Source organism: Thalassophryne amazonica, chromosome 2, assembly GCF_902500255.1.
Source record: "Thalassophryne amazonica chromosome 2, fThaAma1.1, whole genome shotgun sequence".
In the NCBI taxonomy this organism is placed as follows: Eukaryota; Metazoa; Chordata; class Actinopteri; order Batrachoidiformes; family Batrachoididae; genus Thalassophryne; species Thalassophryne amazonica.
Window position 1 is genome coordinate 77,053,543 of NC_047104.1, and position 12,539 is coordinate 77,066,081.

Here is a 12,539-nt window from a genome sequence, read left to right on the forward strand (position 1 = left end):
AGCTGCCGGGCTGATCCGGAATTCCACCTCCCCGACGGGTGCAGGTTTCTTTTTTGTGGGCAAGAAAGATGGTGGACTCTGTCCATGCATTGATTACAGGGGGCTGAATGAGATTACGGTTCGCAATCGATACCCGTTGCCCTTGTTAGATTCCGTGTTCACCCCCCTGCATGGAGCCAAAATCTTTACAAAGTTGGATCTTAGGAATGCGTATCACCTGGTTCGGGTCCGGAAGGGAGACGAGTGGAAGATGGCATTTAACACCCCATTAGGTCATTTTGAGTACCTGGTCATGCCGTTCGGCCTGCCTAACGCCCCCGCGACGTTCCAAGCTTTGGTTAATGACGTCTTGCGGGACTTCCTGCACCGATTCGTCTTCGTATATCTGGACGATATACTCATCTTTTCTCCGGACCCTGAGACTCATGTCCAGCATGTACGTCAGGTCCTGCAGCGGTTGTTGGAGAACCGGCTGTTTGTGAAGGGCGATAAGTGCGAGTTCCACCGTACTTCTTTGTCCTTCCTGGGGTTTATCATCTCCTCCAACTCCGTCGCCCCTGATCCGGCCAAGGTTACGGCGGTGAGAGATTGGCCCCAACCAACAAGCTGTAGGAAGCTGCAACAGTTCCTCGGCTTTGCAAATTTCTACAGGAGGTTCATTAAGGGCTACAGTCAGGTAGTTAGCCCCCTGACAGCCCTGACCTCTCCAAAAGTGCCCTTCACCTGGTCGGATCGGTGCAAAGCCGCATTCAAGGAGTTGAAACGACGGTTCTCGACTGCACCAGTTCTGGTGCAGCCCGACCCTGGCCGCCAGTTTGTGGTTGAAGTGGACGCCTCTGACTCAGGAATAGGAGCTGTGCTATCCCAGAGCGGAGAGACCAATAAGGTTCTTCACCCGTGTGCCTACTTTTCTTGCAGGTTGACCCCGGCTGAACGGAACTATGACGTCGGCAACCGAGAACTCCTTGCGGTGAAAGAGGCTCTTGAGGAGTGGAGACATCTGTTGGAGGGAGCATCTGTGCTGTTCACGGTTTTCACTGACCATCGGAACCTGGAGTATATCAGGACCGCCAAGCGGCTGAACCCCAGGCAAGCCTGCTGGTCACTGTTCTTCGGGCGTTTTGACTTCCGGATCACCTATCGCCCCGGGACCAAGAACCAGAGATCGGATGCCTTGTCCCGGGTACACGAAGACGAAGTCAAAACTCAGCTGTCGGATCCACCGGAGCTCATCATTCCGGAGTCCACTATCGTGGCTACCCTCACCTGGGACGTGGAGAAGACCATCCGGGAGGCCCTGGCACGGAGCCCGGACCCCGGAACTGGGCCGAAGAACCGTCTATACATCCCACCAGAGGCCAGAGCTGCAGTCTTGGATTTCTGTCACGGTTCCAAGCTCTCTTGTCATCCGGGGGTGTGAAGGACTGTGGCAGTTGTCCGGCAGCGCTTCTGGTGGGCGTCTGTGGAGGCCGACGTCCGGGAGTATATCCAGGCCTGCACCACCTGTGTCAGGGGCAAGGCAGACCACAAAAGGACCCAAGGACTTCTCCAGCCGCTTCCGGTGCCTCATCGCCCCTGGTCCCATATCGGCCTGGATTTTGTCACGGGCCTCCCGCCGTCCCAGGGCATGACGACTATCCTCACGATAGTGGACCGATTCTCCAAGGCGGCCCACTTCGTGGCCTTCCAGAAGCTCCCAACGGCCCAGGAGACTGCTGACCTCCTGGTTCACCACGTCGTCCGTCTGCATGGGATACCAACTGACAGTCTCGGATCGTGGTCCCCAGTTTTCCTCTCAAGTCTGGAGGAGTTTCTGCAGAGAACTGGGGGCCACCGTGAGCCTCTCGTCCGGGTACCACCCACAGACGAACGGACAGGCAGAAGAGTTGGAACAGACCCTCCGCTGTGTGACATCCGTGCACCCGACGGCCTGGAGTAACCATCTGGCCTGGATCGAGTATGCACATAACAGTCAGGTGTCTTCTGCCATCGGCCTCTCCCCGTTTGAGGTGTGTCTGGGGTACCAGCCCCCATTGTTTCCCGTGGTGGAGGGAGAGGTCGGTGTGCCCTCGGTGCAGGCCCACCTGCGGAGGTGCCGTCGAGTGTGGCGCACCGCCCATTCTGCCTTGTTGAAGGCCCGGACGAGGGCTAGGACCCATGCAGACCGCCGGCGGTCCCCGGCCCCTGCATACCAGCCCGGGCAGGAGGTGTGGTTATCAACGAAGGACAACCCCCTCCAAGTGGACTCTCCTAAGTTGAAAGACAGGTACATTGGACCATTTAAAATCCTCAAGATCCTCAGCCCTGTTGCAGTGAAGCTCCAACCCCCAGCTTCACTGCGGATCCACCCTGTTTTCCATGTGTCCAGACTGAAACCACACCACACCTCACCCCTCTGTGCTCCCGGTCCGGCGCCGCCTCCTGCCCGGATCATTGACAGGGAGCCAGCTTGGACAGTGAACAGGCTCCTGGACGTCCGTCGAATGGGCCGGGGGTTCCAGTATTTGGTGGACTGGGAGGGGTATGGACCCGAAGAACGCTCCTGGGTAAAGAGGAGCTTCATCCTGGACCCGGCCCTCCTGGCCGATTTCTACCGCCGTCACCCGGATAAGCCTGGTCGGGCGCCAGGATGCGCCCATTGAGGGGGGGGGTCCTGTTGTGTGGGCCGCCAGAAGAGGAGGTACTGCTGGCCCACCACCAGAGGGCGCCGCCGCCACAGACACAGCCGGGGGTGACAGCTGTCACTCATTATCTCATGACAGCTGTCACCCATCTACACTTCATCATTCCACTCCATAAAAACCGGACGTCATCTCCACCTCGTTGCCGAGATATCATCTACCTGTGAAGGTAATATCCTCAGCCAGAATCTAACTGTGTCTTAGTCTGAATTCATTTTGCAGCTGCTTTCCTGTGGAGTGCCTTATCAGTGAGGTTGGCGTAATCAGCGACGGCTTCGCTTCACACCCCAACCAGATAAGTGTTTAAGACAGGAGCTCCACAAGTGTGTGTGAGAGGTGGAGGTGGATTCTCCACCATTGTTGTTACTGGGTGTGCACGCACCCACATCTTATTGTTTTTGCTCCTAGCCAGCAGTACCAGATCCGACATTCGGAGACGGTGGCCACCTGGGGACTCGGGACTTGGCGGCTCCAGTATTCTCCAGGTTCGGTGGCGGAGGAAATCGTGTGGTTCTGGTTCTTCTCAGGACAGACGTCTTCTATCCTCGAGCCTGCCCACACGTCACCTTTGTGGATTGACTGTTTTCACAAATTCTGTAATCCGCTGTGTTTTGGTTGTGCTCTTTCACAACAGTAAAGTGTTCATATTCGACTCTTTCATTGTCCGTTCATTTACGCCCCCTGAAGTGGGTCTGTGTCACTACACTTTCCCAACAGTTATAACTGTTAATTTCGATGCAGTCACTGTAAATAAAAAGAAAAAGAAAAAAAGTGTTGTCTTCTCTCTGTGTGGAACATTCAATCAAGAGGTGCACGTGATGCTTGTGCACATTCGCTAGGGAGCACAAAGTCCATTATCTGTTGAAAACAACGTATTCCTGACTTTTTCCAAGCATCTTCTTGTAGGTCCACTGATCTGAATGAATGCTGAGTCATCAGTTTTGTATGAATGGTCAGTAGTTTCATGATCTGACATTGCAACGTTTGTTTCATTCTGTTCGCTATTGTGCTGTTTCTATATTTGCTTGGACTGACGTCACCCACCGAGAAATGCCGACTAAAACATTTTCTGGAAATGCTGGTTCATGGAGAGAGAGGTTTAATGAGCAATAAAATATATCAGCAACCACCAATTGTAACCACATGTGCGTGGATAGACTTACAATCATGAATACTTTGATGTGTTGTTGAACAGCACGTTAAATTACATGCAACATGTCCTTTAAACTGTTTTGAAAGTTGTAACACAGAGAGGTCAAGATAGCAGCTTTCAATCCCTGCAAATCAAAGAACAAATATGAAAATAAAATTTAATTAAAAATAACAAACTGAAAACTCTTGTAAACCATCCAACAACAGATTAATGAGGCTCTGAACTGAACCATTTTATAGTTGTACCACTGTAGCAATATTTTAAAGCAGCATGACCAAATTTTTGCCACCATCTGCCGTTGATGAGTGCAACCATCCATTAACAACACTGCCCTTTGGTCCTTTCATCTTTAAAGCCAAGCTAGACTGGAACATCATTAAGGGCCTTTGGGCGAGGTCCTTAATCTGTGAGTTGCTCCCAGTGTGTAGTGAGAGTCTTGCATGGGAGCACCCTGACCCTGTGTACAAGTGTGTCTACGTGAATGCGAGGCATAATTTTAAAGCACTTTGAGCTTCTGATGCAGATAGAAAAGCACTATATAAATGCAGTCCATTTACCATTTACCTCTTTCTCTTTCTGTAGGTAACCGTGTCATTGGCTCTGAGCATTGTGACCTTGCCGGTGACATGTTGGACGATCCTATACTTCCTGCTTAACAGGTTGCAGAACGAAGTTATGCACTATGAATTTATTCATCATGACAATGACACACTGACTGTGAAAGAAGAGCCAGGACATTATGAGGTACATACTGCTAACGCTGCTGCTACACTACTAGCAGTACTAGTACTGACAAAATGAAAATATCTTCTTGCATTCTGTCTAAGACACCACTACACAATAGCAAACACACCTGAACCGGCTGGTTAGGAAATAAATACAAACTACCACGACCAGGGCCAATAAAGTGATACAGTATTAATCTTGTATGGCCATGTTGGTGGGCAAAAAAAATTTACCTTGGGTTGCCTTTGGTTTGGGTTGCTATTTTTAGATTTTAACACACTCAATAAAAATATAAATGCAACACTTTTGGTTTTGCTCCCATTTTGTATGAGATGAACTCAAAGATCTAAAACTTTTGCCACATACACAATATCACCATTTCCCTCAAATATTGTTCACAAACCAGTCTAAATCTGTGATAGTGAGCACTTCTCCTTTGCTGAGATAATCCATCCCACCTCACAGGTGTGCCATATCAAGATGCTGATTAGACACCATGATTAGTGCACAGGTGTGCTTTAGACTGTCCACAATAAAAGGTGCAGTTTTGTTTTATGGGGGGGATACCAGTCAGTATCTGGTGCCTCATGCAGTGCAACACATCTCCTTCGCATAGAGTTGATCAGGTTGTCAATTGTAGCCTGTGGAATGTTGGTCCACTCCTCTTCAATGGCTGTGCGAAGTTGCTGGATACTGGCAGGAACTGGTACACGCTGTCGTATACGCCGGTCCAGAGCATCCCAAACATGCTCAATGGGTGACATGTCCGGTGAGTATGCCGGCCATGCAAGAACTGGGACATTTTCAGCTTCCAAGAATTGTGTACAGATCCTTGCAACATGGGGCCGTGCATTATCCTGCTGCAACATGAGGTGATGTTCTTGGATGTATGGCACAACAACGGGCCTCAGGATCTCGTCACGGTATCTCTGTGCATTCAAAATGCCATCAATAAAATGCACCTGTGTTCTTCATCCATAACAGATGCCTGCCCATACCATAATCCCACCGCCACCATGGGCCACTCGATCCACAACATTGACATCAGAAAACCACTCACCCACACGAAGCCACACACGCTGTCTGCCATCTGCCCTGGACAGTGTGAACCGGGATTCATTCATCTGTGAAGAGAACACCTCTCCAACGTGCCAAACGCCAGTGAATGTGAGCATTTGCCCACTCAAGTCAGTTACGACGACGAACTGGAGTCAGGTCGAGACCCCGATGAGGACGACGAGCATGCAGATGAGCTTCCCTGAGACGGTTTGTGACAGTTTGTGCAGAAATTCTTTGGTTATGCAAACCGATTGTTCCAGCAGCTGTCCGAGTGGCTGGTCTCAGACGATCTTGGAGGTGAACATGGTGGATGTGGAGGTCCTGGGCTGGTGTGGTTACATGTGGTCTGCGGTTGTGAGACTGGTTGGATGTACTGCCAAATTCTCTGAAACACCTTTGGAGACGGCTTATGGTAGAGAAATGAACATTCAATACACGAGCAACAGCTCTGGTTGACATTCCTGCTGTCAGCATGCCAATTGCACGCTCCCTCAAATCTTGCGACATCTGTAGCATTGTGCTGTGTGATAAAACTGCACCTTTCAGAGTGGCCTTTTATTGTGGGCAGTCTAAGGCACACCTGTGCACTAATCATGGTGTCTAATCAGCATCTTGGTATGGCACACCTGTAAGGTGGGATGGATTATCTCAGCAAAGGAGAAGTGCTCACTATCACAGATTTAGACTGGTTTGTGAACAATATTTGAGGGAAATGGTGATATTGTGTATGTGGAAAAAGTTTTTTGATCTTTGAGTTCATCTCATACAAAATGGGAGCAAAACCAAAAGTGTTGCGTTTATATTTTTGTTGAGTGTATATGGAATTCTCTGTCCAGATTGGACTTCAAGTCGACAGGATAATTTTATCTCACTTCTTCCAGCCTTTGATTTGTGTAATTTGGTCATGAGTCGTCATGATGTGGTGACAGTCTGAACCAGTTGTACTTGATCTTTGTGTATTTTGTAGAAGGAAAGGCAGCAGTGGGGGCTGGTGGTGTTCATTTTTTAGAGGGTGCACCTTCACTTCTTCAAGGAGGATTTGCTTCAGGGCAACATTAACTTTTTGCTATGTGTACCTTTTTTTGTGTGTGTGTGTTTTTTTTAATGATTAAAATAAGTAACAAAATGAGCAATAAAACTCTAATCAACTAAAATTAAATGTTTACACATTTTTCCAAACTGAGTGCTGTAGTATAACCAGCAGGAGACCATTGATGTGATCAGTGAATTTGGTGACACCACATGTGAATTGATTGAATATTTTTTCTGGTGTCTCTTTCCATTTTTGCACTTTGTAGACAGTCCCTACACTTCCATTTCTCTGCCGCCTGCTTGTTCAGATCAGTATCAGTATTATTTTTCCAGCTTAGAGGATGGCTCATATGGATAAAAATGTTTTAGCTTGTTGTCTAACTTCCTGAGGTTAGAAACTAGTGTTTGTTTTTCTACAATGTTTCTCTTAAGATTATTGACATTCCCACCTCACCAGCTGTAATCACCCCAACCAAACACCCAACCAGAAAGTCATTTTGGCGGTGATAGTTTGCAATCAAGATTTCCTGCAGTAATTGATCTGTAAACTGAAATCCGTAAACTACTTAAACTGATTTTATATATATATATATATATATATATATATATATATATATATATATATATATATATATATATATATATATATATATGTGTGTGTGTGTGTGTGTGTGTGTGTGTGTGTGTATGTATGTGTGTATGTATGTACAGTGAGGAAAATAAGTATTTGAACACCCTGCGATTTTACAAGTTCTCCCAATTAGAAATCATGGAGGGGTCTGAAATTTTCATCTTCGGCGCATGTCCACTGTGAGAGATATAATCTAAAAAAAAAAATCCTAAATCACAATCACAATGTATCACACACAATGTAAATCACAATGTATGATTTATATATATATATATAATATATATATAATTTATTTGTATGTTAGTGCTGCAAATAAGTATTGGAACACCTACCAACCAGCAAGAATTCTGGCTCACACAGACCTGTTAATTTTTCTTTCAGAAGCCCTCTTATTCTGCACTCTTTACCTGTATTAATTGCACCTGTTTGAACTTTTTACCTGTATAAAAGACACCTGTTCACACACTCAATCAATCACACTCCAACCTGTCCACCATAGTCAAGACCAAAGAGCTGTCTAAGGACACCAGGGACAAAACTGTAGACCTGCACAAGGCTGGGATGGACTACAGGACAACAGGCAAGCAGCTTGGTAGAAGACAACTGTTATGATTATTTATTAGAAAGTGGAAGAAACACAAGATGACTGTCAACCTCCCTCGGTCTGGGATTTCATGCAAGATCTCACTGAGGTAAGGATGATTCTGAGAAAGCTCAGAACTACACAGGAGGACCTGGTCAATGACCTGAAGAGAGCTGGGACCACAGTCACAAAGATTACATTAGTAACACATGATGCTGTCATGGTTTAAAATCCTGCAGGGCAGCAAGGTCCCCATGCTCAAGCCAGCACATGTCCAGGCCTGTTTGAAGTGCACCAGTAACCATCTGGATGATCCAGAGGAGGCATGGGAGAAGGTCATGTGGTCAGATGAGACCAGAATAGAGCTTTTTGGAATCAACTCCACTTACCATGTTTAGAGGATGAGAACAACCCCAAGAAAACATCCCAACCATGAAGCATGGGGATGGAAACATACTCTGGGGGTGCTCTTCTGCAAAGGGGACGGGACGACTGCACCGTATTGAAGGGAGGATGGATGGGGTCATGTATTGTGAGATTTTGGCAAACAACCTCCTTCCCTCAGTAAGAGCATTGAAGATAGGTCATGGCTGGGTCCCTGGCGGAGGCCAACGTGCACTGGAAACAGGTTTGACTTACTACCGGCAATGCGAACCAAGCTCCTGCTGCGGTCATACAGGGACCGGATAGCCCTTAGCAAAGGACCCCGGACCCCATACACCCGGAGCACTCCCCACAGGATGCCCCGAGGGACACGGTCGAACGCCTTCTCCAGATCCACAAAACACATGTGGACTGGTTGGGCGAACTCCCATGAACCCTCGAGCACCCGATGAAGTGTGTAGAGCTGGTCCAGTGTGCCGCGACCAGGACGACAACCACACTGCTCCTCCTGAATCCGAGGTTCGACCATCGGTTGAATTCTCCTCTCCAGTACTCTGGAATAGACCTTACCGGGGAGGCTGAGGAGTGTGATCCCCCTATAGTTGGAACACACCCTCCAGTCCCCCTTCTTAAACAGAGGGACCACCACCCCGGTCTGCCAATCCAGAGGCATTGTCCCCGATCACCATGCGATGTTGCAGAGGTGTGTCAGCCAAGACAGTCCCACAACATCCAGAGACTTAAGGTACTCAGGATGGATTTCATCCACCCCAGGAGCCCTGCCACCGAGGAGCTTTCTAACCACCTCTGTAACTTCGGCCTGGGTAATGGATGAGTCCTCCTCTGAGTCCCCAGTCTCTGCTTCCTCTTCGGAAGACGTGACGATGGTATTGAGGAGATCCTCGAAGTACTCCTTCCACCGCCCGACAACATCCCCAGTCAGGGTCAACACCCTGACCCTGACTGTTTCATCAACTGATGATTTTCCGTTATAAATCATTGGTTGTCTGGATCAGAAATTTCAGTTAAATATATCACATAGCAGATGAACACACTGATATTTGAGAAGTGAAATAAAGTTTCTAGTATTTACAGAAAGTGTGCAATAATTATTTAAACAAAATTAGGCTGGTACATAAATTTGGGCACCCTCGTCATTTTATAGCACTAATTCTTAGAACACAAAATTGGTTTGGTAAGCTCATTGACCCTTGACCTCCTTACACAAGTGAATCCAATCATGTGAAAGGGTATTTAAGGTGGCCATTTGCAAATGTATCCCCTCTTTGTATCTCTTCTAATGAGTGGCAACATGGGGGCCTCTAAACAACTCTCAAATGACCTGAAAACAAAGACTGCTCAACATCATGGTTTAGGGGAAGGATACAAAAACATATCTCAGAGATTTCAGCTGTCAGATTCCACTGTGAGGAACATAGTGAGGAAATGGAAGACCGCAGGCACAGTACTAGTTAAGGCCCAAAGTGGCAGACCAAGAAAAGCTCATAAGATGAAGCGGAGGATGGTGAGAACAGTCAGTCAACTCAAAGACCTACAACATGATCTTGCTGAAGATAGTGTCTCTGTGCATCATTCAACTATACAGCGCACTTTGTACAAAGATGCTGAATGATGCTGTAATGCAGAAGAAGCTTTTTCTGCATACACGCCACAGAGTCGCCTGATGTATGCTAAACCACATTTGGACAAGCCAACTTCATTTTGGAATAAGGTGCTGTGGACTGATGAAACTAAAATTGAGTTATTTGGACATAACAATGGGCGGTATGCATGGTTGAAAAAGAACACAGCATTCCAAGAAAAACACTTGCTACCAACAGTAAAATTTGGAGGTGGGTCCATCATGCTGTGTGGCCAGTGCAGGTACTGGGAATCTTGTTAAAGTTGAGCGTCACATGGATTCCAGTCAATATCAGCAGATTCTTGAGAACAATGTTCATGAATCAGTGACAAAGTTGAAGTTGCACCGGGGCTGGATCTATAAACAAGACAACGACCCTAAACACTGCTCAAAATCTACTAAGGCATTCATGCAGAGGAAGAAGTATAATGTTCTGGAATGGCCCTCTCAGTCCCCAGATCTGAATATTATTGAAAATCAGTGGTGTGGATTTTAAGCGGGCTGTCCATGCTCAGAAACCAACAAACCTGACTGAACTGGAGATGTTTTGTAAAGAAGAATAGTCCAAAATACCTTCAACCAGAATCCAGACTCTTATTGGAAGCTACAGGAAGCATTTCTGCTGTTATTTCTGCAAAAAGAGGATCTACTAAATAAGATAAGATAAAACTTTATTGATCTCACAGAGGAGAAATTCACATGTTACGTCAGCTCTTAAACACACAAGATGGGTGCAAGTAGAGGAAAATGTTCATCAAACAGCATGTGCAAGGATAAGCAATAATAATACTTGTAACAATACAATAGAATAACAAAATGAGGTACAAATAGAATATATATATATATATATATATATATATATATATATATATATATATATATATATATATATATATATACATACATACATACATACTTACATATGCATATATACGTATAAACATGATTGGGATTGAAAGAGATAGGAGCATCTTATTTACAATATGTGAAGTGGAAATTGGATGTGATAAGGTGACATTAGTGCAGGGATTTGTAAACGAGTTGTTATTGCACATGATTTGTGGACATATTATTGCATGTGGTTATTTCACAGTGTCATTGTACAGTCTGACAGCAGCAGGGAGGAACGACCTGCGGTATTGTTCCTTCTTGCACTCAGGGTGCCTCAGTCTGCCACTGAAGGAGCTACTCAGCTCCACTACAGTCCGGTGCAGAGGGTGAGAGGAGTTGTCCATGATGGATTTGATCTTGGCTAACACCCTCCTCTCAGCCACCTCCAGAGGACAGCCCAGGACAGAGCTGGACTTCCTGACCAGCTTGTTCAGTCTCTTTCTCTCCCGCTCTGTGCTGCCCAGGGCCCAACAGACGACAGCATAGAGGAGAGCAGAGGCTACAACAGAGTTGTAGAAGGTCTTAAGCAGAGGCCTGCTCACTCCAAAGGATCTCAGTCTCCTCAGGAGGTGGAGGCGACTCTGGCCTTTTTTGTACAGGGCGTCAGTGTTGTGAGTCCAGTCCAGTTTGCTGTTGAGGTGAACACCCAGGTATTTGAAACTGTCCACAGTCTCTATGTCCTCCCCCTGCATGTTCACCGGTGGGTGAGGTGGTGGTTTCCTCCTGAAGTCGATTACCATCTCCTTCGTCTTACTGGTATTGAGACACAAGTGGTTGCGCTCACACCAGTCCACGAAGTCTGTGATGACCGATCAGTACTCCAGCTCGTTCCCCTCAGACACGCGACCCACCTGTAGGCGAACTGCAGTGGGTCCAGGATGTCGCTCACCACGGTGCGGAGGTGAGACAGGACGAGCCGTTCCATGGTCTTCATGAGGTGGGAGGTCAGGGCAACTGGTCTGTCGTGGGCTGGTTCCTTGATGTGCGGTGTTTTGGGAACCGGGACCACACAGGAGGTCTTCCACAGGGTGGGGACCACCCACAGGCTGAGGCTCTTGTTGAAGATGTGGCTGAGGACCTCACAGAGCTCATCTGCACAGGTCCTCAGCAGCCTCGGGGAGATCCCATCCGGTCCTGCTGCTTTCCTCTGCTTCAGCCACAGGAGCTGGCCTTTCACCTCAGTCGGAGTTACAGTGAGGGGGGAGGGAGGGGGAAGCCAAGGTGTGAGCTGAGGTGGGCTGGTGCTGAATACAGTCCCGGGGGGGGCAACTGAGATTGAGAAAATATTGATGTTTTTTTTTCTGTTGGGGTTCCCAGATTTATGCACCTGCCTAATTTTGTTTCAAGAATTATTGCAGTCTGTAAATCCTATAAACTTAATTTCACTTCTCAAATATCATTGTGTTTGTCTGCTATATGATATATTTAACTGAAACTGCTGATCCAAACAACCAATAATTTACAAAGGAAAATCATGGAAATCATCAGGGATGCCCAAACTTTTACATACAACTGTATATATACTCAACAAAAATATAAGCGCAAGACTTTTGGTTTTGCTCCCATTTTGTATGAGATGAACTCAAAGATCTAAAACTTTTTCCACATACACAATATCACCATTTCCCTCAAATATTGTTCACAAACCAGTCGAAATCTGTGATAGTGAGCACTTCTTTGCTGAGATAATCCATCCCACCTCACAGGTGTGCCATACCAAGATGCTGATTAGACACCATGATTAGTGCACAGGTGTG

General features: G+C 46.9%; 1 protein-coding gene across 3 annotated transcripts in view; it reads left to right on the plus strand.

The window, feature by feature from the left end:
* Nucleotides 1-12,539, plus strand: part of LOC117526144 — a 38,630-nt gene that overhangs the window by 16,829 nt on the left and 9,262 nt on the right. For all 3 annotated transcript variants that reach the window (XM_034188174.1, XM_034188190.1, XM_034188182.1), the window contains one exon: nt 4,417-4,578. In XM_034188174.1, the coding sequence (XP_034044065.1) occupies nt 4,417-4,578 (162 nt within the window). The remainder of the gene's footprint in view (nt 1-4,416; nt 4,579-12,539) is intronic.